At 49.7% G+C, this 26262-nt stretch overlaps 1 protein-coding gene across 3 annotated transcripts in view; it reads left to right on the top strand.

The window, feature by feature from the left end:
- The window catches only part of AP1B1 (adaptor related protein complex 1 subunit beta 1), a 51807-nt gene that overhangs the window by 11408 nt on the left and 14137 nt on the right, over positions 1 to 26262 (top strand). For 2 of the 3 annotated variants that reach the window (XM_082418540.1, XM_082418539.1), the window contains exons 2-11: positions 7464 to 7526; positions 11339 to 11444; positions 13977 to 14112; positions 14919 to 15164; positions 16374 to 16564; positions 17373 to 17594; positions 20064 to 20184; positions 20542 to 20637; positions 21652 to 21767; positions 22116 to 22281. In XM_082418540.1, the coding sequence (XP_082274666.1) occupies positions 7490 to 7526; positions 11339 to 11444; positions 13977 to 14112; positions 14919 to 15164; positions 16374 to 16564; positions 17373 to 17594; positions 20064 to 20184; positions 20542 to 20637; positions 21652 to 21767; positions 22116 to 22281 (1437 nt within the window). In that variant the 5' untranslated portion in view covers positions 7464 to 7489. The remainder of the gene's footprint in view (positions 1 to 7463; positions 7527 to 11338; positions 11445 to 13976; positions 14113 to 14918; positions 15165 to 16373; positions 16565 to 17372; positions 17595 to 20063; positions 20185 to 20541; positions 20638 to 21651; positions 21768 to 22115; positions 22282 to 26262) is intronic. The other variant, XM_082418541.1, reaches the window with a different exon arrangement.

Here is a 26262-nt window from a genome sequence, read left to right as displayed (position 1 = left end):
GAATCATAGAACATGAGATGCAGGAGGGATCTTGTCCTTTAAACTTTGTTTTCAAACTTTGTTCTATGGAACTATGGGGTGTCTGAAGGGCCCCCGGTGAGGAGGGGGAAAAGTGGGCATAGTGAAATGAGTCAGGCTCTGGGCCCTCACCCTTACTTCAATCAGAGCAGTTGCACTTTTATTTTAAACAATTTAACAACGGGGTGACGGGTGGGGCTTGAAAAGCCATTGATCTGGTTGAATTCTCTTGTTTGACAATTGGAGAAAGGAAGGCCCAGAGATGGGGGGTATTTGCCCAGGGTCACACAGCTGTTGGTAGCAAAGCTAGAATTCCTGGCAGCCATCTTGGCATTGGATCAGCCGTGCCGTGTTTGTGGAAAGTTAGCTGCAAAGCCTCATGTTCCCGGTTTGCCCAGTTGTTGCTGTCTGGCACTCATCAGGGAGTCCTATTGTTTTGATCTGTTATGGGCCCTTGGTTTTCTAGCTTCTCTGGGAACCTGTCCTTTCATTTTGCCAGCAAACATTTGGTGAACTCGTGGAATATGTCAGACATTGTGCCAGTCACTGGGTTGACAGCATTAAACAGGAAAGATCCTAAATTAGAGTTGTGAGGAGGGCTATGGAGAAGTCCACAGTATGATTGACTCAAATGTCGAGGAGGCTTCTGCCTCTCTGGGTCTGGAGAGGGGTCCTCTGGGGCAATGGTGTTTGAGCAGAGACTGAAGGAGGAGCCCGGGGGTGGGGATAGTGTTTTGAATTAGATGCACCATTGTTTTCTAAACTGCATTATGTTTAAAAGAGATGATACATGCATAGGATATAAAATTCCCAAGATAGACAAAGGTAAATGATGAAGGGTCAGTCTCTTACCCCAACCATTGGTAATCCAGCTTCCTTTCTTGAGGAAACCACTGTCCACTTTTCTTATTTACCCTTTCAAGGATAGTCCATGCATTTGCAAACACTTGGTATTTATGTTTTATTAATATTTTAATTTTTAATAGAAATGGTAGTATACTACATATAGTTTTTCATCTTGCTTTTTATCACTTAATAGCTTACAGAGTGTTGCATACAAGTACATGTAGAACTGCCTCATTCTTTTTCATGATTGCACAGTATTCCCCATGTCTGTATGTAGTGCCGTAATTTTTTAAACCAGTCAGTCCTCTGTGGGAGGACATTTAAGGTGTTTACAATGTTTTGCTATTATAAAGGATGCCACATGAGTAACTGTATCTACATAGTTTTATACATATAGAAGAAACTCCTGGAAGCAGAATTGCTAGGTCAGTGGGTAAGTACCTTTGCAATTTTGGTAGCTGCTGTTGCCAAATTACTATAGAAGTTGTAGCAATTTAGACTGTCACTAGCATCATATGAGGGTATCTGTTTCCCCACATCAACACCAACAAGGAGCGTTAGCAGACTTCTGGGCTTTTACCAATCCACTAGCTGATGGATGGTATTTCATTGTAATTTTAATTTCCATTTCTCTTACAAGGAAGCCTAAACCGTTGTATTTCATTTTCTATGAATGGGTCACATCCTTCGCCATTCTTCTCTTTGTAGTCACTTTTTATGTATTAAGGAAAATAAGCTTTTGTGATGTGATGCAACTTTTTGTGTGTGTGTGTTTCTTTTGTTTTGTACGTCGTTTGGTTTTTATTGGTTTTGGCCATGCAGGCAAACTTGATTATTATATAATTGAATTCATAGATCTTTTAAGACTTCTTGATTTTATGTCATACTCAGAAAGGCTTTATTTCCTTTGGATTATACAGTGCTCTATTTTTCTTCTCCAGCATTGGGTTCTATTTTGTTATTCAAAAAAAAAAAATTAATGTTTGTTTAATTTGCACCAAGTGAAATGCTCAGCTCTTATGTGTACAGTTTGGCCAGTATCTGCATCAAAATACAGATCATTTCCGTCACCCCTAGAGTTCTTTCACCCACACATAAATCAGTCCTTCCCACCTAGAAGCATCCACTGATCAGATTTCTGTCACTATAGGTTAATTTTGCCTCTTCTGCTTATTCTGTAATTTCATATTTACGATGTTTATGTTTGCAGTTGTCAGTGTCTTTCATTCTCACATTGTCCCCTGTCAGTGGTGAATTCCCCATTTTTTTTTAAATTTATTTTTTTATTTATCTTTGGCTGCTTTGGGTCTTCGTTGCTGTGCACGGGCTTTCTCTAGTAGCGGCGGGCGGGGGCTACTCTTCGTTGGGTGCGCGGGTTTCTCATTGCGGTGGCTTCTCTTGTTGTGGAGCACGGACTCTAGGCGCACGGGCTTCAGTATTTGTGGCTTGCAGGCTCTAGAGTGCAGGCTCAGTAGTTGTGGCGCATGGGCTTAGTTGCTCCACCTCATGTGGGATCTTCCTGGACCAGGGCTCAAACCCGTGTCCCCTGCGTTGGCAGGTGGATTCTTAACCACTGTGCCACCAGGGAAGTCCCTGAATTCCCCATTTTTAAGAGATGAAGTTGAATTGTAGAGCTGAAGTAAACTGTAGCCTCAGCTCAGTATTCTTCAGTTAATTATTATTAGCAAGTTTGAGACCTTGGAGAAAAGTTGAAATATATTCAGTATTTTCTTTTTTAAAAAATTAATTAATTTATTGATCTTGGTTGCGTTGGGTCTTCGTTGCTGTGCGCGGGCTTTCTCCAGTTGCGGCAAGCAGGGGCCACTCCTCGTTGCTGTGCGCAGGCCTTTCACTGCGGTGGCCTCTCCCATTGCGGAGCATGGGCTCCAGGCACGCGGGCCTCAGGAGTTGTGGCATGTGGGCTCAGTAGTTGTGGCACACAGGCTCTAGAGCGCAGGCTCAGTAGTTGTGGTGCACAGGCTCAGTTGGTCTGCGGCATGTGGGATCCTCCCGGACCAGGGATCGAACCCGTGTCCCCTTCATTGGCAGGCGTATTCCTAACCACTGCACCACTGGGAAGTCCCTCAATATTTTCTCAATTTTTTTTTTTGTTTTTGGTGGCGCTGTGCGGTTTGCGGGATCCTAGTTCCCCAGCCAGGGATCTAACCCATGCCTCCTGCACTGGGAGCACGGAGTCTTAACCACTGGACCACCAGGGAAGTCCCTTAATGTATTTTTTAATAGGTTTAAATTCATTTTATTAGCTTAAAACACAAAGATATTTTTAATCTCCTGGTTATAAAATTACATTTAGATTTTTGATGACTCAAAAATTTAAAAAGTGTTGAGGACTTTTTCTTAAACCCAACCCTAACTCCAGTTGCTAAAATTCAAAGTCTTTAACTGACAATATTATTTTATGAGTTTTTTCCTTTCCTTTTCTTCCTAAGGCCTCATTTTTCCACTCTTAAATTATATTACATCTTTGTCCCTGGCCAGTATGTCAGTGATTCTCATCAAGGACTTCTTTATAATTCTAGAAAACATAAGAGAAAACTACTCTGTTTCAGGCCTTATTACTCAGTTCATTTCTTTACACCTAGTGACAAGGGAAGCAGCCCTGTCAATAGGATTTAAAACCAAGAAAAAAGTGAGATTAACAGGAACTGGCCCTGGGATTGTGGCATCAGAGTCATCTACTGAGAATGGATGTGGGGAGGGAGGACAGAGGTGGGGACAGCGGCAGTGTCTCCTCAAAGACAAACTGGTCCCAGGTGTGCCCCGCTTTGAATTTGGACAGTGCCATCCCCTTCAGGCATTCCTTGGCCTGTAAATACTGAAACTGAGGGGTATCCCAGCATAGAATGCTGTATCCTTAGCAGAAGTGACTCATCACATTGGCCAGAGCAGCTTCTGAAACAAAAATTCCCTCCAATTACTGCTTTTTTTAATGCGCTCTGCCACTTCCAAAGATGGAATCCAAACCCTAAGCTTTTTCTCGCCTAAATTGGCTGCTTGCTTTCAATTGTGGCTCATGTACATGGTCAGAGTCTTGGCCCCTGTGGCCTCCATTAGCAGGGATACAATGCATAGCGACGGCTGAGAGCAGGGCCAAGAAAAGCACCAGTCTTTCCTGTGGCATCTGCAAGTCTGAGTTCAAAGTCTGACTGAACTGTAGGGTTTTTTCCATTCCTGCAGAGAGAATGAAAAATCTCTCTTGCGCTGATACCCTAGGCAACTGCGGTGAAAGAACATGAGGAGATAGCCACCCTCAGTAGATCCACATGGTGCTGGTGATCTTTCATGGTGAGGTGAGGTTTTTTAATCGGTGCTCTGGGGTGGCTTTGCAAAAGCATTTTCATTTCTCCCCATCTTCTCCTTCCTCCTCTACCTTAATTTCCTGTATATGAAACAACTTCAGAGGGATACAGTTTCTGCATCAGCAGTCCCACTGGGCCCTCTGCAGAGGGATATGCGAAATAGATACTGCGGAGGAAAGAGGCCACCAGCGCCAGCCGTCACACCGTGTGGTGGTTTAAGTTTGTGAGTAGTTGCTTAGCACCTGTAAAAGGAAGAGTGTCATCAAAAGCTCCAGCTGTAGGGGCATCAGCAGCTGTGGTGGCTTCACTAGCTGACCCTGAAGGTCTCTTGCTTTTTTCAATCCCCCAAAGAGAAATTTTCCCACCCTTTCCTCCATCTGGGTGGTTGCATCCAACACAGATCTGCCAGGCTGTGTTCTGGGAATTCAGGGCCCTTGGATGTTGTGTTGTGCCTGCAGATGAGGGGAAAGCCCGTGACACCCTCCTCTACCAGAGAAGGAAGAATTTCTGGGCAGTGCTGAAGTTGGACATCTAAGGTAGTTTTTGCTTTGTTCACTTTGATTTCCTTCTAGATTTAACGTTGGAGGGGTTTGTACGTTACTTTCTGTGATTCTTTTGGCCTGTGATATTTAGCCCTTCTTGCCTTCATTGATTCCTCTTCAACTAAATTTAACCTTGGGAAACCCAAGGTACTCTCCTATTCTGGATACCTCTGGTTATGCTCTCAGGCCTGTGACTTCTGAAGCCATACAGCCTTTTATTGTGTGACAGACATGCCATTGTCTTCTTTACCTGCTCATTCTCACAGCTCCACAAAGAACCTCTAGGTTGGTGAGGTTTCTCTGAGAAAATGGCTTTCTCTGTGCTCAAAATGAAATTATTTTTAATGTATGTAAACTCCGGTAGGAAACAAATGCTTATATAGTTACCTCACAGCTGTCGGAGAGCAGGCTGAGGGTCCCTGGGCTTTTCAGTGGCAACTTTTCATTTCTTTCAACAACTGTTGACAACTCTGGCCATGCTTGTGTGGAGGATGGATGCAGCTGTGGACCAGGCCGACTTGGGTCCTTGCCTTTGGGGATCTGTCTGCAGCCCTGACTCCCGCTGCCGAGACTGGCAGTTAGTGGCCCCGCAGCAGCACTGGCATCAGCAGACACAGGGGTCTCTTCTGCTCTTTCCCAGAGCTCCCACAGAAAAGTGCCATCATCCCTTTTCAACCTGACAAATAAAAGGAATGTGGAATTGTGTCTTTTTCTTTATACTTTTGTCAGCGAAGCCTTTATTCCTTTATCCTAATGGGATCCACAAAGGCTTTAAGGCAGCCCTGAGGCAGTACTTATTGGTTCCCTGTTGGTTACTGAAACAAAACCTATGGGCAGGCACCTCAGTTGGGAAACAGCCCTATTGCCATCCTGCCATAAATACAGGCTTAAACTGGAAAAATACAGTTGGGCTGCAGGGGAGCTGTGTTGCCATTGTTTCCAGAGATTTTTTTTTTTTTAATAAATTTACTTTATTTATTTATTTTTGGCTGTGTTGGGTCTTCGTTGCTGCGTATGGGCTTTCTCTAGTTGTGGCGAGCAGGGGCTGCTCTTCGTTGCAGTGCATGGGCTTCTCATTGCGGTGGCTTTTCTTGTTGTGGAGCACGGGCTCTAGGCGCACGGGCTTCATTAGTTATGGCTCGTGGGCTCTAGAGCTCAGGCTCAGTAGTAGTGGTGCACTGGCTTAGTTGCTCTGCGGCAACTGTGGGATCTTCCCGGACCAGGGTTTGAACCCATGTCCCCTGCATTGGCAGGTGGATTCTTAACCACTGCACCACTAGGGAAGCCCCTCCAGAGACTTTTGAGATGTCCCTTGACTCCTCACATCCATCCCAAGAGTAACCTTAATCTCCCCCCACCGATAGCAGTGAATTGGAAGAAGATATTAATGGCTTACATGTTTGAGTCTCTTTTATAGAGGCAACAGAAGGGACCAAGTGAGTGAGTTTTCTCCATTCAAATGTCTGTTCTTTGGGTTGTGTGGTTTTCTGTACCATGTGAAACTATAGGTAGGACTGGAAGTTGAAAGTCTCATGGCTTTTTGGACTGAATCCTTAAGCCACTCTCAGGGTTCTGTCCTTTCTCTCAGATGGGGAAGCAGAATTCCCTCCTCTCTAGAGCACAGGTCCTGAGCTCAGATGGACCTGAAATTGTCTCTCAGTCCAGCCACTTACAAGCCATGTGACCTTGGGCAAGTTACTTAACATCCCTGAGCCTTAGTTTCCTCATCTAAAAAGGGGGTAAAAGCAATTACTTTATTGGTAGAATTAAATGAGATAAAGTGTGTAAAGCTTTAATAGGGGTTCAGTAAATGATAGCTTCTTAATAAATGTTAGAACAACCCCTGAAGCCTCTGCCATGCATCCAGGGTACTTGGCTCTTGTGTAGCTTCTTTTATCTCTCATCTGTTGACCAAGAAGAACTATTGAAGTTACATAGTAAATGCTCAGCAAATTGTTGAATGAACAAGAGGGCCTTGGTATTTTCTTTGCCCTGTTGCCTTAGACCAGTACTTCACAGTGTGAGTTTTACCCTAGGAGGTGTCCTGAGAGATGCTTTGAGAAAACTGGCCAGTTAGATTTGGGGAGTGCTGTAGAGTCTGCAGTGTGTAGTTTCTAGCCCTCTCTAGAGATGAATATTGCCTATCACTGTTTAGAGAAGCTTGGAAAAGTTGGGTAGAGAAGAAATCTCTCCAGCTTTTTAACCTTGGCATTTTCCAAGCTCCTTTGACTATATAGGCAATGATAGTGATAGTACTTCCATGAGGCTGTGATGAGGCTTCAATGAGTTCATGAGTGAGAAGCACTTAGTGCTGGGCAGAGTGAGCACCACAGAGGGGCTGCTGTAACCATGATTGTTCAGTGCTTTTTAATCTGTGGACTCTTCCAAAGTATTGAGCCATTCCCTATTGATGGACATTTAAGTTATTTCCAGTGGTACATTGTTATGGACAGTGCTGCAGGATATAAAACCCTTTTATCGTGTGCAGATATTTCTGTGGGAGAGATTCCTAGAAGTAAAATCGCTGGGTCAAAGAATATGCACATTTTAAAATTTGATAGATCCTTCGGAATTACCCTCCAAAAATCTAATCAGCCATTATCTAACAGTTCATTTGCCCAGTAAAGAGATGAGACGCTATCTCCCCTCACCAGGCATGCACTGGATCCCTCTCCCCTCTTGTGAAATGAAAATGGAATGGAACACAAGGGCAAGTCACCTCTTTTCTGTCTTGCAGAGTCTGGCCACAGATAAGGGACCAAAATGACGGACTCAAAATATTTCACCACAACCAAGAAAGGTACTGTTTGTTTCATTGTGGGGTCTTTTTTTTTTTTTTTGGCTGCCTTTGGTCTTCGTTGCTGCACACGGGCTTTCTCTAGTTGCGGCAGGCAGGGGCTACTTTTCATTGCAGTGCACGGGCTTCTCATTGCAGTGGCTTCTCTTGTTGCAGAGCACGGGCTCTAGGCGTGTGGGCTTCAGTAGTCATGGCATGTGGGCTCAGTAGCTGTGGCTCGTGGGCTCAGTAGTTGTGGCTCGCGGGCTCTAGAACGCAGGCTCAGTAGTTGTGGCGCACGGGCTTAGCTGCTCTGTGGCATGTGGGATCTTCCCGGACCAGGGTTCAAACCCGTGTCCCCTGCACTGGCAGGCGGATTCTTAACCACTGCGCCACCAGGGACATCCCCATTGTGGGGTCTTATCCTCCTCTTTCCTTGCCCGACCCTTCTGCTTGCTCCCTGTGGTAGTGGGGGGTGAGGGCGCATAGAGGCCTGGAAGCAAGTGGCAAGAATCACCGAGAGCATTTTGAACCTTGTGGATCCGGAAATTTGAACTGTGGATGGTGTAAGAAGTATGACTACTTCTTTCAGAATTCCAGAAGGAAAAAGCATTAGCTCCAAATATAGAAAAAAGCCCTCTTTTGTTCCCCGTGGCTTTAAATTGTTAAAAATGATGCCCCACTGCCCAGAGGAAAGAAAGCACACAATCCTGTCAGCAACGGCACAGTGGTATCTGTGCATGTTTGGTCCTTATCGTTGGGCATATGTTTTACGTGGTTGAAGTCAGAGTTTATATCCTGTTTTTCATCTGACATTATCATAAACGTTTTCCCACAGTTCTGAAGACTCAGTCTGTTGAGTTGCTGCATCAAAATTTGCTAAGCTAGTCTTGTATTGTTTGGGTATTACTGTTGATTTTGCTTTTCGGGAAATGGAGTTTGTTGTAGTGGCTGACAAATGCGCTTTAACCCTGTAAGCATCTTTCTGGCTGGCCCTTCCTTCCTCCTTCCTTCCCTCCAAGTGAGATTAACTCTCGCCTGCTGACCAGATGAGGAGAGTTTGTTGTTGGGTCAGCTGAGCCAGGACCTGCAGTCCCCTCATCAGGTGGTTCATTTCTCAGTCCAGCCAGTTTTCCTGTGTCTCTTCCATGTGCAGCGGAGGAGACAAATGGAGTCTCTGACCTGGCTTTGCTTGTCCTTGGGCAGAGAGGACAGTTTATTTATTTATTTATCTATTTATTTTGATTTAAAAATTTTTTTATTTTATTTATTTATTTTTGGCTGTGTTGGGTCTTCATTGCTGCACGCGGGCTTTCTCTTGTTGTGGCGAGCGGAGACTCCTCTTCGTTGCAGTGCGCGGGCTTCTCATTGTGGTGGCTTCTCTTGTGGAGCACGGGCTCTAGGCGCACGGACTTCAGAAGTTGTGGTGAGCGGGCTCTAGAGCACAGGCTCAGTAGTTGTGGCGCACGGGCTTAGTTGTTCCGCGGCCTGTGGGATCTTCCCGGACCAGGGATCAAACCTGTGTCCCCTGCATTGGCAGGCAGATTCTTATCCAGTGAGCCACCAGGGAAGCCTGAGAGGACAGTTTATTAAATAGTAATCACTCTAAAGGGCAGTGGGTGCTGTGATAAGGGAGGGGCAGGGCCCGTGGGAGGGCTGGGGTGGAGCTAGACAGATAAATGGGGGCAGAGTGAGTGCTGGCCCAGGTCCATCAGGGAAAGGAAAGCCTAGGCACAAGTTATGAAGAGTGTGATGGAAGAAAGGTTGGAGAGGTGTGTGGGGCCTGGCGAGCCAGGTCAGAGTGGGTGAACAGTGCCAAGTAAACTGGGGTGTCAGTAGTGGGGTTTTTTTTATGGGTTTTCTTTTGAGGAGAATGTCTAGAGAAATGTCTGGGACCAAATTTGACATCATTGATGGTTTTAGGCAGAGGGAGGTCAGAGGCAGATTCTAATCAAGGATCGAAGTGGGTGAGGTTGTGGGGAGGCAGGGAGACCAGAACCACAGTTCGCATGAGAGATGATGCTGCCTGAGCTGGGGAGGAAGGCGAGGGTGTTGGGGATAGAATTGGATGCCTCGTATGTGATTGAGGAGGTAGGCTTGGTGACTGGTTGGATTTCGGGCACATTATAGGAAGGAGGCATTTCTGAAGCAGGCAGATCCCAGGATCACCCCACTAGCCTTCTTGGGGCCAAGGTGACTCGGGACTAGATCCATCAATTGACTGCCGGTTGTACTGAATCTGGCCGAACACCTCAAACAAAGCAGGGGCAGCCCAGCAGCAAGGCCCAGGGTCAGTCACATGGTCTGTTGGATCCCATAGCAGGGACACAGCCCCCTTAGTCTCTTGGAGGAGAAGGGCGTGTGTTCCTTCAGCTCTCCAGAGCCTTGGATTTGAACTGCAAGGTCTGCAGATTCCTTCTGGCTCTGTTGAGCAATATCCTCAGTGTGGCCTTGCCCGGGCTGTGCTGCATGATTGTTCTTATTTAACCTGCTTATGGTCTCTCATCTCAAGTTCTTTGCTGAACACCACATTGCTCAGTCATTAAAAAAATTTTTTAAAAAAGAACAAAACAGAAAAACCCTGTTAGTTTTCTTTTTTTCACTGTAAATCCATCTAGAACTTCTTCTAGCACTTCCCCCCACATGATAGTTTCTGCTTCACCCCCAACCCAAGTAACTTGAGAGGGAAGCCTGGGACTCTCCTACAAAAGAGGGAGCCAAGACAGAGGTTCACGTGGTAAATTAGTAATAATAGCGACCACCTTTAATGCAGGCCACTGAGTGCAAGGCACTGAGTCGAGTGTTTTGCATCTATTACATGAGAAGAGTCAAGGCCCCAGGCAAGGCAGAGCGTACAGACAAGGAAATGATTTCAGAGAAGCAGGGTGAATGTCCTGGGTCGGCCAGAGCACATGGGCTTTGGAGCTGGCAGACCTGGTTTTGAATCTTAGCCTTCCTCCTCATGGCTGTGTCCTTGGGCAAGTTCCTGAACCTCTTCTAGCCTCCATTTGCTCATCTGCAAAATGGGGGCAAGTGTGGAGTTGTTGTGAGGATGCAATGAGAAAAGGTGTGGGAAGAAGTTAGGGAGGTGCCTGGCTTAGAGAAAGGCTCAGGAAAGGCTGGCTGCAGCTGGTTTGAGGGCAGGAGGCCTGTCTCACTCCAGCATCTGCCCTCTTAACCTGTTATTGGGGTTATCAGGCCCCTGACTACCTCTCCATGGCAGGGCCCTGAACAGTCCTACTTCCTCGTTTGCTTTTTCTAGATCATCAAGTTCTTAAGAACAGTTTATTAAGTGCTAGAGCCCTCGTGGGACAGCTGAATTCTCATTTTCAGAGCCGAGCAACCACTTGTGGCTCAGGAAGTGAAACCCTGAGTGAGCTCTTTTAACTCGAAGCTCTAGGAAAACAGGAAAAGCCTATGTGTTGAAACTGAGCAAATCCTGCCCTTTTCCCTCAAACTTTAGGTCCCCAGGTTCCATCCCACGCTGCTTTGAGGGCTTTGGGTGAGGGTGGCTGAGGAGAGCTTTGCTTCCCTCGGCATGTTTTTAGCCATCTGGCTGAGCAGGACCTGGCAGCACACTTTTTGTCTCCCTCAGAACCTCTGTAGCTTCCATGGCTCCTCTCCCCTCAATCTCACGTGATCTCCAACCTTCCATCCTGGTAATTCAGAGTTGTTTCCCTTGCTGCCTGCCCACCCAGGGCCAGGGCCTGAAGCTGCCTTCAGCGGGCAGCACAGAGTGTCTTCCCTGCCTCCCTCCCATTCTTTTGGAAGTTGGGGACTGGGAATCGCCCCTTGGCAGAGTGGAAATGGATCACTCATGCTGCCTCCTTTTTTAGGGGAGATCTTCGAGCTGAAGGCAGAGCTGAACAGTGACAAGAAGGAGAAGAAGAAGGAGGCGGTGAAGAAAGTGATTGCGTCCATGACCGTGGGCAAAGACGTCAGGTGTGCAGGAGTAGGCCGGCTGGCAGCTGGAGGCAGCTGACAGAGGGAAGCTTTTGAGTTTGGGTCCAGTTCAGTCCCTCCTTAAAGGTATCCCTAGGGACCCATGTCTCCCCTGGTGTAGCTCCCTTCACAGATCTTTCCAAATAGAAGGTTTTGTTTGCAGAGGGGTCATGTGCTCAAATGTTGATGGGGTCAGGCAGTAATGGAGCAAGTGAAGTGGGCTGGGCCGAAAAAGCAACAGGCAATGCAGTGGATGTGCTGTGAGCCCTGTCAGAAACTCCAGAGGATGCTGCCTGCTGGGGAAAATGACCCCAGTGGGACCAGGTCTTTTGGTTTTTAAAAAGAACAGGGAATCTGGATTTTTCATTTTAAATCTCCTTGTTTTAGATTGCCAGATGAGGGAATTCCCTGGCAGTCCAGTGGTTAAGACTTGGCGCTTTCACTGCTGTGGCCCCGGGTTCAATCCCTGGTCAGGGAACTACAATCCCACAAGCCATGTGGTGTGGCCAAAAAAAAAAAAAAAATTGCCAGATAATACTAAACAAACAAATAAACACTGTGCAAGTAAAACACACCTGCACGTTGGGCTTGTTAAATTTGTTGTCAGTTTGCAGCCTGGTGTATCTGGTGTGCATCTGTTGCCAGAGCAGATCACATGTTGAATTGTGGCCACTCCTTTGCTCATGCATCTCCCCAGCCTGGAACGTCCCTTCCCCTTGTCCATTTACACTGCTGCCTCCCTCATCATGCCAGCTGACTACCCTGAACATGCAGCATTTGCTGTGTTCCTGTCGCCTGGCACTAATTGTAGACTGTCCTCTTCTTATGTATACTTGTGCTTACCTGCCCACCACATTGTTGAGTCCCCAAGTACAGGAGCTGGGTTCTATGACAACTTAACACTTGCACAGTGTTTGAGAGTCAGCAAAACACTTTTAAATGTTTTCCTGGCAATTCCCATACTGTAGGTAAGGATATTTTTCCTTCCAAAGAAACCAGAAACAATGACTGCCCCATGGGCACGTGGTTAATGGCGGAACTGGACTCATGCTCAGCCCTTCTGAAATCCAGACCCAGGGTGCTTTCCCCCATTCCCTCTCGTTTGGGCCCCTTTGGTGCCCAGTCCTGTGCCTCATAGGCCTGGGTGCTCACGTGGAGCAGCTCCCCATCTGGATCCCTCAGCAGGAACCCACAGCTCCAGACTTCTCCATGGATTTCCCTGTCCCATTGCCATGCTCAGCAAGGGGCCTCCTGACAGCACACAGTAGAAATAGTTCTGCAGAGAAACCTGCTGAGGACACAGCGGCAAGGGAATCAGGCGTCTGCTGGAAAACTGGGCCTCCTTCCAAGACAGATTCTTCCCAGGACAAAGCTGCTTTCCTTCAACCAGAACACCCCTGTCACAGAGGAGGCACCTCTGTCATCTCAAATGGGCTTGTTGTGCTGATGTAACGGGCCCAAAAGAGCAAGTCAGGCCTCTCAGCTCCCCCCCCTTCCTGGTTCGTCGTCTTCCAAGGTGATGCATCAGCTTCAGCACTGACTGGACTCTCCTGCCTGTTGGGGCTCAGGAAATTCGCTTTGACCTCTTAAGTCTATGTTACCGGGTCCTTGCCCATAAAATCACGAAAATTGAGAAGGGATGTGATAGATAATTCCAGAGACAGAAAATTGACCACTAACCATATTTCACATGTCAAGGGGCCTGTGACCCTGGGACTGTGGGGTACCATGTTGGGAAGGGTTCTGCCCAGTATAACAGCGGTCCTGAGCACGGGCTTTGGACTCAGACCTGGTGCCTTAGGCAATTGTTTGATATTTGTGAACCTCAGTATTGTCTTCCGTAAAGTGGGGGTAATCCACTGACTTCTCAGGGCTGTTAAACGAGATCATTATGTAAAGCCCCTAGCACCAAGCCTGGCGTGTAGCGTGTGCTCTGTACACACGGGCTGGTTCTTAGTGGGTGCCTTGTAGTGACTGCAGCCCAGCCCACCCCTGCTCCCCTAAGCCCTCTGCAACCAGCAGCCCAATATAAGCGGCCATGTCAAGTATCAGAGAAGGAAAAACAATCATTTTCATTTCTGTAGCACCTCCTAGATGTCAAGGACTAGATACCTTAAGTATGTTGTCTCTTTCAATTATCACAAGGGCCCTGTGAAATGGGGTTTTGTTATATCTTTCTTGCAAATGAGGAAGCTGAAACTGGGGATAAAAGAATTTTCCCAACTTGATTCAGCCAGCAAGAGGCAGAGCTGGGTTTGAGCCAGGTCAGATGGGCTCTAGAGCTCATGTTTGAACCCTGTGTAAAGAACAGAGGACTTTTTTGCTTTTAAAGTCACCCTTTGGAATTCCATTTCTACCAACAGATGTTCACGGTAATGGAGCTGTTGCCCTGCCTTTTACTAAGAAGTCCTGTTATATTTTCCTTCCCTCCTTCCCACTCACCCTCCTCCCCAGCCCCCATTAGCTGCCTGAAAAGTCTTCCTCTTCTTTTTTTTTCACCTTTCCCACATTGACGCTGCTTTGACCTTCCAGTGCCCTCTTCCCCGACGTGGTGAACTGTATGCAGACGGACAACCTGGAACTGAAGAAGCTGGTGTACCTGTACTTGATGAACTATGCCAAGAGTCAGCCTGACATGGCCATCATGGCCGTCAACACCTTTGTGAAGGTAAGTAGAAGCTTGGTGTGGGGCTGGGGTGCTCTCTGCTCCATCTCCCCTCAGTCTCCCGGGGTGGGGCGCTACAGCCCTGGGTAGAAACACGGAGGATCCTTTCCAGGCCGTCTGACTCCCAGCCTGGGGGCCTCTTCCTCCAGCAGAGGGCTCCCGTTGTCTCCAGAAAATCTGATGCTACAGACCCTGCTAACTCATTCCATGTGAGGTAGCCCCAGGCCTTTTGATCCCGGTGTGCCCTGGGGTGAGCCATGGCCCTGTGTCATTTGCCAGATCAGGATGCAGCATGTGTCTGAGGGCTTCCGTATTGCCCTTCTAGACTTCGCTCCTTTCTGCATGTTCTGTCCTCCAGATTGAGGAGAAACAGGGACTTATGTTGTCAGCTCTGTGCACCTTTAAAACCTTAGCTCCCAAAAAAAAAAAAAAAAAAAAAAAAACCTTAGCTCCCCAGCCCTGTCGATGCTTAGATGTGGGTGAATGAGGGTTCTGTGGCCCAGTGGGAAGATTGAGGGTTGTGGTGCTAGGTGGACGCGGCTTGAATTGTGGCTCTGCTCTGTGACCGGGTGAGCTCCCGACCTTCCTGAGGGCCTCAGCTCCCTCACCTGTGAAATGGGAACAGTATTGTGTGTCTGCTGTGAGGATCACAGGGAACAGTGCAAAGCCTGGTATCTGGCAGATGCTACGTGCCCACACATGGCACTTACTTTTGGTGCTGTTGGCCGCAGTCGGTGGGAGATCCCACAACAGCTGTCTAATGTTGCTCAGTTCGCCCCTGCCCCCGGCCAATGGCTGGTTTCCCTCAGGACTGTGAGGACCCCAACCCCCTGATCCGGGCCCTGGCTGTGCGGACCATGGGCTGCATCCGCGTTGACAAGATCACAGAGTACCTGTGCGAGCCACTCCGGAAGTGCCTGAAGGACGAGGACCCATATGTGCGCAAGACGGCGGCCGTGTGCGTGGCCAAGCTCCACGACATCAATGCCCAGCTGGTAGAGGACCAGGGCTTCCTGGATACCCTTAAAGACCTCATCTCTGACTCTAACCCCATGGTAAGTCTCTGCCACCCACCCTGCCACCTCCACCACCTCCAGGGTTGCTTGGGAAGACCTCTGCTTGACCCTCCACCAGGCAGCCCCAGTTCTTGGAAGTCAGAGCCCTGCGGGGTGGGCTAGCTGTTTTCCTACCCGCAGTGGTTTGGGCGCCATCTTTGGAGTGAGCTAGACCTGGATTCCCTTCTCTGTACAGCCCTCTCTAAGGAGCTGTGTGACCTCGGGCATCCTGCCTAACCTTCCAGAGTCCTCTTTTCTTCATCAGTAAGATGGATCTAATTCTGCATGGCTGCCGGGGGTGTTGGGAGGCTTAAGCCATTAAGGTAATGTGCCTGGCATACAGTGGGTGTGCACCCAAGACTAGTACCCTCCTTCCCCTTCCAGTCACTGTCATTGTCACCGTCCTCTCACCAAGACTGTCAGAGAGCTCTGAATGTGAGGTACTTCTCCCTTTCCCCACTTCTTTGCAGGGTTGTAGAGAATCACCCTTGAAGTAGTGTAGCCTGGAGGACAGGGCACCAGAACACAGCTGGGAGGGGAGCTGGTCTCCTCACAGCTGGTGATGGCAGCAGTTTGGAGAACAGTTCGGTAGGGCCATGTTTAAAATGAAATGTACAACCCACCTGGCCGAGACGTCTCATTCTGTGTCTCTCTGAAACACTGATCACACGCGGGTGCCGAGTGGCCAGTATGGCAATGGCCATGGGAGCACTGCTTGGTTACGGGAAAGTTGAAAACCACGCAGAACACACATGAAAACAACTGCTCTGGTGGAACTGGGTTGCAGGCCCAGAGCTTCACCTGGCAACCCCTCTGTGCTCTAGCCCCTCCAGCCCCCGAGGGGCTCTGCAGGAGGAACCTTCTAGCTCTGAGAAGCACAGTTGTCAGTTCCCACAGTGAGCTGCTGTAACTGGTAGAGCGGTACTGCGTGTTAGGTAGCAGGGAGCGCTATTTTTTGTAGGAACTTGGAGCTAGATCTTTCTTGTTTTGTGTTTTTCTTTATTGGCGGGTGCACTGACTTTAGTTTCAGCTTACAGAGGAGTCAGTAGGGTGCGTGCTTGGAGTGGGTCTCGGTGCTCCAGACCCTGCCCTTCAGGTCATATTCCTTTCAGGATGTTTGAGCTCTGACTGGCCAACATCATTAGCCTCACTGCCTCCCTGGCCTGAGAGCAGCGTCGCAGCCTCTGCCCCTTCCACCCTCTCAACCAGGTGGTGGCAAACGCAGTGGCTGCCCTCTCGGAGATTGCCGAGTCTCACCCCAGCAGCAACCTGCTCGACCTGAACCCGCAGTCCATTAACAAGCTGCTGACGGCCCTGAACGAGTGCACCGAGTGGGGCCAGATCTTCATCCTGGACTGCCTGGCCAACTACACACCCAAGGACGACCGGGAGGCCCAGAGGTAAGAGGCTGCCCTTGCTTGCCGGCCTCACCGGGCCCCGGGGTGGGAGGCTCCAACCATGAGCTGGCCCCAGGCCTCCGGGGGGCTTCTTTCCAGGCCTTGCCCCACAGACCATCCTCAGATACAGAGCCAGGTTGGCAGTGGTGTTGCTTCGGGCAGTCAGCTCACTGCTCTCTGAGGGCACAGAACAGAAGCCAGGGCCTGACCTGGGAGCTGACAGAGAGATCTAGGTCACTGCGGGCTGAGGAAAGAGGTGGACAGCATGAGAGCCACCACTCGTTGAATTCTTACTGGGTGCCTGAGGCTCTGCTGGGTGCTTCCTACGCATTAGATAATCTTTAAAGAAAGTCTGTGAAGGCAGCGCCGTCATTGTCCCCGTTTTACAGGTAGGGAAACTCTGGCCTAGGGAGGTGGAAGAAATCACCTAGGTCACCCAGCTGGGTCTCCCGTGACTCTTGGTCCTAACCAACATGGTATCCTGCCCCTTTTGAATGCCCTTACAACAGAAGGGAGTGAGTTGACATTCATCCAGTGTTTACTGACTGCCAGGCACTGTGCTCAGTGCTGTACATGCATTGTCTCATTTAAGCCCCCAGCAACCGTGTGAAGTTGGCATCATCATCTCCATTTTTTTAGATGAGGAAACTTGAGGCTCAGAGTGGTTTTAACCTGCTTGGGGTCAGTTAGCAGGAAACAGAACCAGGAGCTAGGTCTTCCTCCTACAGAAGACATGCTATCTTGATAACTAAAAACAGGGTGTTTCCCCTTGCTTGTCTCTGCTATTTGTCCCTCTCGGAATGGACCGCAGCATCTGTGAGCGGGTCACCCCCAGGCTCTCCCACGCCAACTCCGCTGTAGTGTTGTCTGCCGTGAAGGTGCTGATGAAGTTCATGGAGATGTTGTCCAAGGACCTGGACTACTACGGCACGCTGCTCAAGAAGCTGGCCCCGCCCCTGGTCACACTGCTGTCGGCCGAGCCGGAGCTGCAGTACGTGGCCCTGCGAAACATCAACCTCATCGTGCAGAAAAGGTACTGGGACCACCACATATGGGTAGTGTGTGCCCTGGGGGGGGATCTCCTGCTGGGAACAGGGGCTCTGAAGGGAAACTGACCTGTCACCGTGCAGGATGTCTCAACAGCTTAACCCAGGGGTTCTGAGCCACCGGCATCTTTGTCCCACAGGGGACATTTGACAATGTCTGGAGACATTTTTGGTTGTCACAGTGGGGGCTGCTACTGGCATCTAGTGGGTGGAAGTCAGGGATGCTGCTCAACATCCTACAGTGCACAGGACAGCTCTGCCCCCCATAGAACTATCCATGCCAAAATGTCAGTAGTGCTGAGGTTGGGAAACCTTGGCTTAGCCTAACCAGGTAGCATGCCGGATAAAGGCGAGCGTGCACTTCTTAACCATGGAGAGTGGATGGTGCACAGTCCACACAGCCTTCCTGAAACAGGCTGTAAGATTGTGTATGTGTGCGCATGCTCATTTTTCCTGGGTAGGAGTCCATAGCTCTAGAGGCTGGAGGATTCCAAGACGAGGCGCCATGGATTTTGCATCAGCCTCGGGGCCGCTCAGAATGCTGAGCAGCCAGTTTCCATCCACCCAGTAAGAATGACCACAGTAGTGAGCCACTGCTCGAGGGAAGGCACCTGACACCTGAGGTGGGTTGGGCCAAAAAACAAGGACCGATCCAGTAAGGGTGCCGGGCAGCTCCGTGGAGTGGGGCCAGACTCGGCAGTTCTACTTCCAGCCTCTTTGGTCAAATGGCTGGATCAGCAACTAACTCAAAAGCAGAACAAGGGCCTCTTGTGGGCAGGGAGCATGTGTGGAAGACCACACATGCTCCCTGTCCTTATAGCTTCAGTCTGGTTCTTAGTACACACATGGGGGCCCAGAAAGATCAGTGGAATTCAGACATTTGTAAAGGTTTGGGAGGTAAATTGGGGCAAGCTTTCTGAGTGCCTGAACAAAGGGATGAGACTAGGGATTACAGTTGCAGTGTGGGGTTTAGTGAGGTGTTGTGACCTGTGGATCCCAATCAGCAGGAGGGGCTCCCTGTGCTATATTTAACAAGGCAAACCTCCTAAGAAGTTGACCCTGTTGCTGAGGCACCACCAGGCCCAGGCCCAACATGCTGTTGGGCAGCTTGTACCGAGTCCTGATGGCAGAAATCACAGCTTCTGCCCCCCAGCTCAGGATCCTGCCTCGCTTTGCCAGAACCTCCCCGCAGCCTGCTCAGCAGCACTGAGGACCACCCTGGGCAGGGTCCCTCCTTTCTCTTTGCTGGGTCTTCTCGCCTCTTCACCGTCTGTCCTCATTCCTTTTTGTTCCTCCTCTCTTTTCTGGAAAGGGTGTGGGAGTAGGAGTCAGGTAGGGGTGGTGACTCTCATCTTGCTCCCGCCCTTATTAGCACTAGATGTGTGACCTAGGGCAGGCCCCTCCCCCCCCAGGTTTCCTCAGCTAAGAAAAATGGGGTGGGTGGTGCCGGTGAGGGAGGAGCAATGACACTGGCCACAGTTCCTGCCTAGCAAGTGCCTCCTCTGAGGCAGATATGGATCATGCTAGATGCTTTGCAACTACCTCTCACAACAGCCCTGTTATGTAGGTGTCTGTGTCGGGATCCCCAGGACCAGCCCCCCACACACACACACTTAGAGATTCACTAGAAGGACTCACAGGAGACAGCATATCATTGTTTTCATAGCTGAGGTTTATCATCGACCTAGTAGGGCTGCACAGCTGGATCATGAGGGAGAAAGACAGGTGGAGTCTGGAGGAATCCTCGTGCAGGCTTCCCATGGGGGGGGTCACACAGAGAATGTTTCTCCCCCAGCGACAGTGCAGCAGCATGTGTGTAATGTTTCTGCCCAGGGATGCCTGTTTGAGACTTAGCACCCTGGGTTTTTTTGGGGGGGACGAGTGATAAAGGCACCCTCTGCCTGACACCTACCAAAATTCCAGGCTCCTAGAAGGAAAGCAGGTGTTCAGCAAAAACCATGTTGTTTATACAAACAGTCAAGGCACAGGTAACCACCTTTATCATTTAGGGAACAGTGAGAGCACTCCCAAAAGGTGAATTCCCAGATGCCAGGCCTTTCTAAGACTGGCAACTCGGGCCTGCAAAGATAATGCTTCTGACACAGAGCGCTTCCTATTCCGTGAGTGAGGAAAACGGGCCTGAGGTCACCAGCTAGGATTGGAACTGAGGCCTGACTCCCAAGCCTGTTGCCTGATGCCTGTGGCCTCTTGAATGTGAACTGTTTCTTGCTCATATTCCCTCTTCCCTTCCTGGCATGTGGTTGGACACACAGGGGCCGGTCAGAACCTTGGTTGGCAGGTCCTGTGCCCAGGAGCGTGCAGACATGGGGGCGACTGCTTTCACGGATGTCAGTTTCCATGTCCGACCCCAGAAATGTCCCAGCAAATGTGGAAGGGTTTTCTCACAGGGCCTATGACTTGCTCTTTGCTCTTCGGGCAACCTTGCCCACCACCAGGCCTGAGATCCTGAAGCACGAGATGAAGGTGTTCTTTGTGAAGTACAATGACCCCATCTACGTGAAGCTGGAGAAGCTGGACATCATGATCCGCCTGGCCTCCCAGGCCAACATCGCCCAGGTCAGCAGAGGGTGATGCCCAGGTGGGCTCTGTGAGCAAACTCTCCACAAATGTTAACTGATATTTTTGTGATTAAAGAGTTTGTTCTCTCTGTTATTACTTCACATCCATTGAAGTGGTAGTTAGGTGGATATGTTAGCTAGATCAACCAAACTAAGGATTGTCCATCCCTGCCAATTAGTCCTTCCTGTTTTCCTCTTGGGGCACATGACAGCTCTCTCCCTCCCTTGGAACTTCCACCTCGAACAGGAGGCAGAATCCCACCCTTCTAGGGGTATGTGCATACCCACAGCCCAGGGGTGTTCCAGGAGGTTGCCCTGCCAGATCCCCCGAACTGCATCTTTGTTTGGGCCACAGGTGTTGGCGGAGCTGAAAGAGTACGCGACAGAGGTGGATGTGGACTTTGTACGGAAGGCTGTGCGAGCCATTGGCCGTTGCGCCATCAAGGTGGAGGTGAGGCTCTGAGACTCTGTCCTTGGCGGGGGGGAAGGAGGAAAGGAAAGGAAGCTGAAACCAGGAAACCAGTCTGATTCCAGCAGAATCTGCCAGCTGCTCATGGTCCAGGAAGGCCTGAGGGTCACAACTGGAGCCCCCAAGGCACCCACGGTACAGATTTGGTTAGGCTCCTTCTCATCTGTAATCTCCCTTGGGCCTCTGAGTTGCTGCAGATGAAATTAGCCCGTCATTGTCAGGGGTCTCCTGCAGCATTAGCTAAGACAGTGTGGCAGCCCAAGCTGGTGGTGGCCCTGGTAGACTTAGCTCTCACTTTGTGGAGCTTTGGGGCAGGGGCTCTGCCTGTTGGACGTTTTGGCAGGTATCATGATTCAGCTGTCCATGTGCCCTTATCTTCAAATTCCCAAGGGTCATTCAGACCCCTGTGTCCTGGCACTTCATCCCTCCCATTCTCTGCCTCTGGAGAGGTTCCTTGATCACTGATCTGACTCTCCTTAAATGGGTCTCCTGGAGGCTAGGGGATCTGGGACAGCTGGTCACTTCAGCCCAGCCCCTTGAGACGTTTTCCGTTTGGCACCCGTGATGGCAGTCTGAGAAATCTCTCCCATAGAGCTTAGTGCAGCGTGATGGAGTAGAGGGGTGTGGGGAGGGCTGGTCCAAGCAGAGACCTCCTAAATGTTTTTGGTCACGGGAGCCCATTTTGTGGAACAAGTAGAAGTGAAGCCCTGCTCTCAGGGCTTGGCCTAGAAGAGCTCCAAAGACCCTCCCTGCTCTCAGAAGCTCTACTGGCCTTCTCCTCAGTCTAATTCTATCTCCCTGTGTCCCTGCCATCCCAGGACCATCATTTTGTACGCATTCTCCCACCTGTTACCTGCAGAGAGGGTTCTCCTGTTTTCCTGCTGTGAAAAGGAAGGCGGGCAAGGTGTGACTGAGCCCTTGACCAAGGCATGTTGGTCAGAGGTTCTGCTGGAAGTGGGTGCAAGGCCTTGCCCACACTCTCCTCTTCCCACACAGCAATCTGCCGAGCGCTGCGTGAGCACGCTGCTTGATCTCATCCAGACCAAGGTCAACTACGTGGTCCAGGAAGCCATCGTGGTCATCAAGGACATCTTCCGCAAGTACCCCAACAAGTACGTGGCTGCCCCCCCGCCCCATGAGGGTGTTGTGGCTCTGCCAGGGGCGGGCTGGTGGGGAGGAAAAGCAAGGAGGAGCCTCTCCCTCTTCCTTATTTTTTGCCGCAAACAGCATTCTCAAAAGAAACCCTTTATTTTTTTCTTATTTCTCCTGAGCCGCCCCTGCTCTGCTCCCCAGGCCCAAATAAGAACTAAAATGTAAAGGATAAAACTCAAATCCTGTTACTCGCCAGCCTCTCGGGCTCTTGTGGGGCAGCTGCCCGTCTCTGTTGGCCCCTCCTGGGCCTCCCCTGGGTGGCCCAGGCTCCCTCAGTGCTCATGTGCCGGCCATGCCCTGGTCTCCAGGTATGAGAGTGTGATCGCCACGCTGTGCGAGAACCTGGACTCCCTGGACGAGCCTGAGGCCCGGGCCGCCATGATCTGGATTGTGGGCGAGTACGCCGAGCGGATAGACAACGCGGATGAGCTGCTGGAGAGCTTCCTAGAGGGCTTCCATGACGAGAGCACCCAGGTGAGACATTGGGTGGCCTACTTGGGCACCTGCGGTCCCTCCTGCCCTGAAACCCTCCTCTCAGCCAGCAGGCCTCAGGGCCCTGCCCCTCCTAAAACTGCACTGACAGTGCGGACAGACCACAGGAGTGTCGTATGGGCGACAGGTGTGGCCCCTTTGCTCCCACACTGCGGTACCTAAGGGGGACATGTGAGGACAGTCTGTGGTGGTGGATATTGAAGACTGCGAAAGTTTCTGGTTTTGTTTTAATTTTGTATTTATGTTTGGATAGGTAGTACATTGACTTGGTTCAAAATTGAAAAGACACAAAAGGATATATAGTGAAAATTCTGTTTCCTACCACTTTCCTGGTCACAAGTTCTCCTGGAGAACACCATGTTATTTATTGGTTTCTTGCGGGTACTTCCAGAGAGGGAGTTTAGGAACACACCAGCCAGTTCCTCTACAGAGACATGAATAGTCAATTTTCATCGTTTGTGGTACTTATATTCCATAAAGTCAAACACTGATTTAGTAAGTGCTAAACCATTGCTTCCAGGAGAAATATAGAGTTGGGTTCCTACAAACCCCAGTCACAGCATTTTTATCAGCTGGTCAAGGTAAACCTTGTTTTATGTGTGTCTCTGTTTAGAGACACCTTATTTAATATATACTGTTGATTCATTAGCATTGAACTCATAGCCAGCAGCATTGTAACTCACGCCTGAACAAAGCTCATCTAACACATTTATTTTCTCTAAAAGGCACATCACAGCCTTCTTGCGCTTAGGAACACCAGACAGCGCTTTAGCACTACACTGGGGGAGGGGTGGGGGCATTTTAAACAGCAAAATCACCAATAGAAAGCACCAAAATGTGAAAGACATGGCACTAAGTAGACTGTGAAGAAGTCACTTGTTTACAATATGAGAGCTGAGACAGACGGCAGAGCGCCGCCTCACTCGACCTCAGCTGGGGATGTGTACTTCAGGCAACTCGAATTTTTCCCTGCTATGCACGTCTGTGAATGACCGTGAAAACGCCACAAGCACTGATTTCAGGGTCACCAGTAAATTTTAGCAAGCAGACAAATTTGCATATGTGTCCTCTGTGAATAATGAGGATCGACTATATATATATATTTCCTTCTCACTTTTTTTAAGATTTATTTATTTATTTATTTACTTATTTTTGGCTGTGTTGCGTCTTCGTTGCTGCGCGCGGGCTTTCTCTAGTTGCGGCGAGCAGGGGCTACTGTTCGTTGCGGCACGCAGGCTTCTCATTGCAGTGGCTTCTCTTGTTGCGGAGCACGGGCTCTAGGCACACGGGCTTCAGTAGTTGTGCTACACAGGCTCAGTAGTTGTGGCTTTCGGGCTCTAGAGCGCAGGCTCAGTAGTTGTGGCACACGGGCTTAGTTGCTCCATGGCATGTGGGATCTTCCTGGACCAAGGCTCGAACCCGTGTCCCCTGCATTGGCAGGCAGATTCTTAACCACTGCACCACCAGGAAAGTCCCCTCACTTATTTTTAAATACTGATAGTAAACTATACAAATTGAAACTGTTCGGTACCTTTCATTTTTCCCTTAAAAATACATTTGAAGGCCTTGCCATTATTAATTATTAATTTATGCCATTATTAATTTATTAATTTACAGTTTCAGAGGAGTCCTTCATGCAGAAGGACCATGTTTGTTTAACCAGCCTCCCCTGACGGATATTTAGGTGTCCAACCTTCTGCTCTTTTAAACAGTACTGCTGTGAATAACCTGTGGAAAGCACATCTGCATGTGCAGCTGGAGGGTGAATTCTTAGAAGCACGATGCTAGGTAGAAGGGCCCGTGCATTGCAGGTTCAGGTTGCTGTAGCATATTTCCCTTGGTGTGGAGATTGTTCTGGTTTACACTCCTGTCTCAGAGGTGGGAGAGTCCTCTCCTTACCTCCTTTGCCAGCCTAGTGCATGCTCAGACTTTATTTTTACCTATCTGATTGATAACAAATGGTACCTTGGTACCATTGTTTTGAGTGGGGTTGAACATCTGTACATTTGTATTCCCTCTTACATGAACTGTCTGCTCATGCACGTGGGGCCTTTAAAATGTCTGTGAGCACAGAAATCTTAGCTGCCCAGCTGGCGCAGTGGAACCCAGTGGGTCAGACCCTGGACCTTGAATCGGAGATACCAGAGTCCAAACCCCTCTTCTGCCCCTTCCTGGCTTGCTGCCTTTATGCTAACCCTTCACCTGTCTGAGCCTCAGTTTCCTCATTTACAAAATGAGAGTCATAAGACTTTCCCTCATCCTGTGCTGTGAAGGTTAAATGGGATGCTTTGTGTAATGTCCCTAACATGTGCACAGCCCCTAAATTAGAAGCACTCATTAATGGTGGTGTCGGTGTTGGTCAGAATTGGTTTAAAAGCACACTTGTCCAGGGAGAAAAGGGGACCAATGGGTTCCTGTAGCTGAGTCCAAGGAGCGTTCTCTCTTCTGCACCACTGGGTGAAGGTGCGTGGGCGGTGGCAGCGGGGCTGTCTGTGCCTTCCTTGGGTGGCGTTGTCCTTGGGCAGGCTCCCCACCAGTGAAGCTTGTGAGGGGTCAGTGCTTCCAGGCTACGTCCTTCTCACTTAGCAACCCCGTAACTGCCTTCCCCTCAGTGGTTCCAGCAACAGTTCAGCCTGTTTGCATTACCCTGAGCCAGTCCCTGTCTCCGTGGATTGAGAGGGCCAGAGAGAAGGACAGTTCTCTGAGGGAAAGCCAGCGTTTCAAAGCCAGAAGATCGAATGGATGCGGGGTGGGAAAAACAACAGGTGTCCGTCACAAAATAATAATAGTAATTCCCACCGACTCCCAGTGCCACCTGCCATGTCCAGCTGGCAGCCTGCCCCAGGGCTGCCTCCACTTCCACCGCACCAGCCTCCCTCCTTTGTCTGAGAAGCAAAGCCCAGTCTGGGCTGGTTTCTGCTCCTGTAGTCAGGTCCTGCTGGGATGACTGCAGAGGATGCCCTGTGGGGGTGTTTCTGCCTGTGGCTCCTCGCCCATTGTAGGATCTGGAGCGTTAAACCCGCCAAGCCCATTTCCTCATCTCTAGCACAGGGTTCCTGCAAAGCTTATTGGATGTTGTGTGTAAACTGCCCACTCCAGCACTCAGCAAACAGTAGTTGGGTGGTGATGGTGTTTTAATTAGGTGGCCTGCTTCCTTTGCCTCCTGGGTTCACAGCACAGTTCAGAGCTTTTATAAGAATACTTAATGCTTTGCAGTTTGGAAACTTATTTTATTTATTTATTTTTGGCTGCATTGGGTCTTCGTTGCTGTGCTGGCTTTCTCTAAGTTGCGGACCGTGGGCTCAGTAGTTGTGGTGCACGGACTTAGTTGCTCTGCGGCATGTGGGATCTTCCCGGACCAGGGCTCAAACCTGTGTCCCCTGCATTGGCAGGCGGATTCTTAATCACTGCGTCACTAGGGAAGTCCTAGGAACTTATTTTAGATTGTCTCTTTGAGCCCCCTCGTCCTGGCTCCTAAGCCTCTCCAGCCGTGGACCGGGAGCGCTGCGTCTGGCCTGTCTGAGGGGAGGGGCAGCAGCATCTTGGCAGGGGGACTGCCCTGACCTGCAGGCGAACGGGGGCCTCAGTGTGTGTGTGGGGAGACTAGGTAGGGAGCTGAGGCAGCCCTGTTCCCAGGCAGCACTGCAGACCCGACAGTGATGAATGAGCGCTGGCAGCCAGCTGCCTGGGGTTGGGGAGAACTTGGTAAAGAGTCCCTGTGTGGCAGTTGTGGTGACGTTGACGATGATGACAGCTGTTGTGCATTGAGCAGAGGACACAGTCAGTTCTTTCTGTTTGTTGTCTCATTGACTCTTCCCATCAACTCTGTGAAGTGTTGCCTCCATTTTATAGATGAGGAAACAGACTCAGAAGTTAAATAGCTCGTCCAGGGTCACCAGCTGGGAAGTGGTAGAATCAGAGTTCAAATGAGGTGTGGTCTAACTCTGGCTCCAAGTAAGCTTC

The sequence above is a fragment of the Balaenoptera physalus genome (assembly GCF_965194825.1).
Source record: "Balaenoptera physalus genome assembly, chromosome: 12".
Taxonomy (NCBI): domain Eukaryota; kingdom Metazoa; phylum Chordata; class Mammalia; order Artiodactyla; family Balaenopteridae; genus Balaenoptera; species Balaenoptera physalus.
Note: the sequence above shows the minus strand (reverse complement) of the source record. Positions and strands in the feature narration are given on the sequence as shown.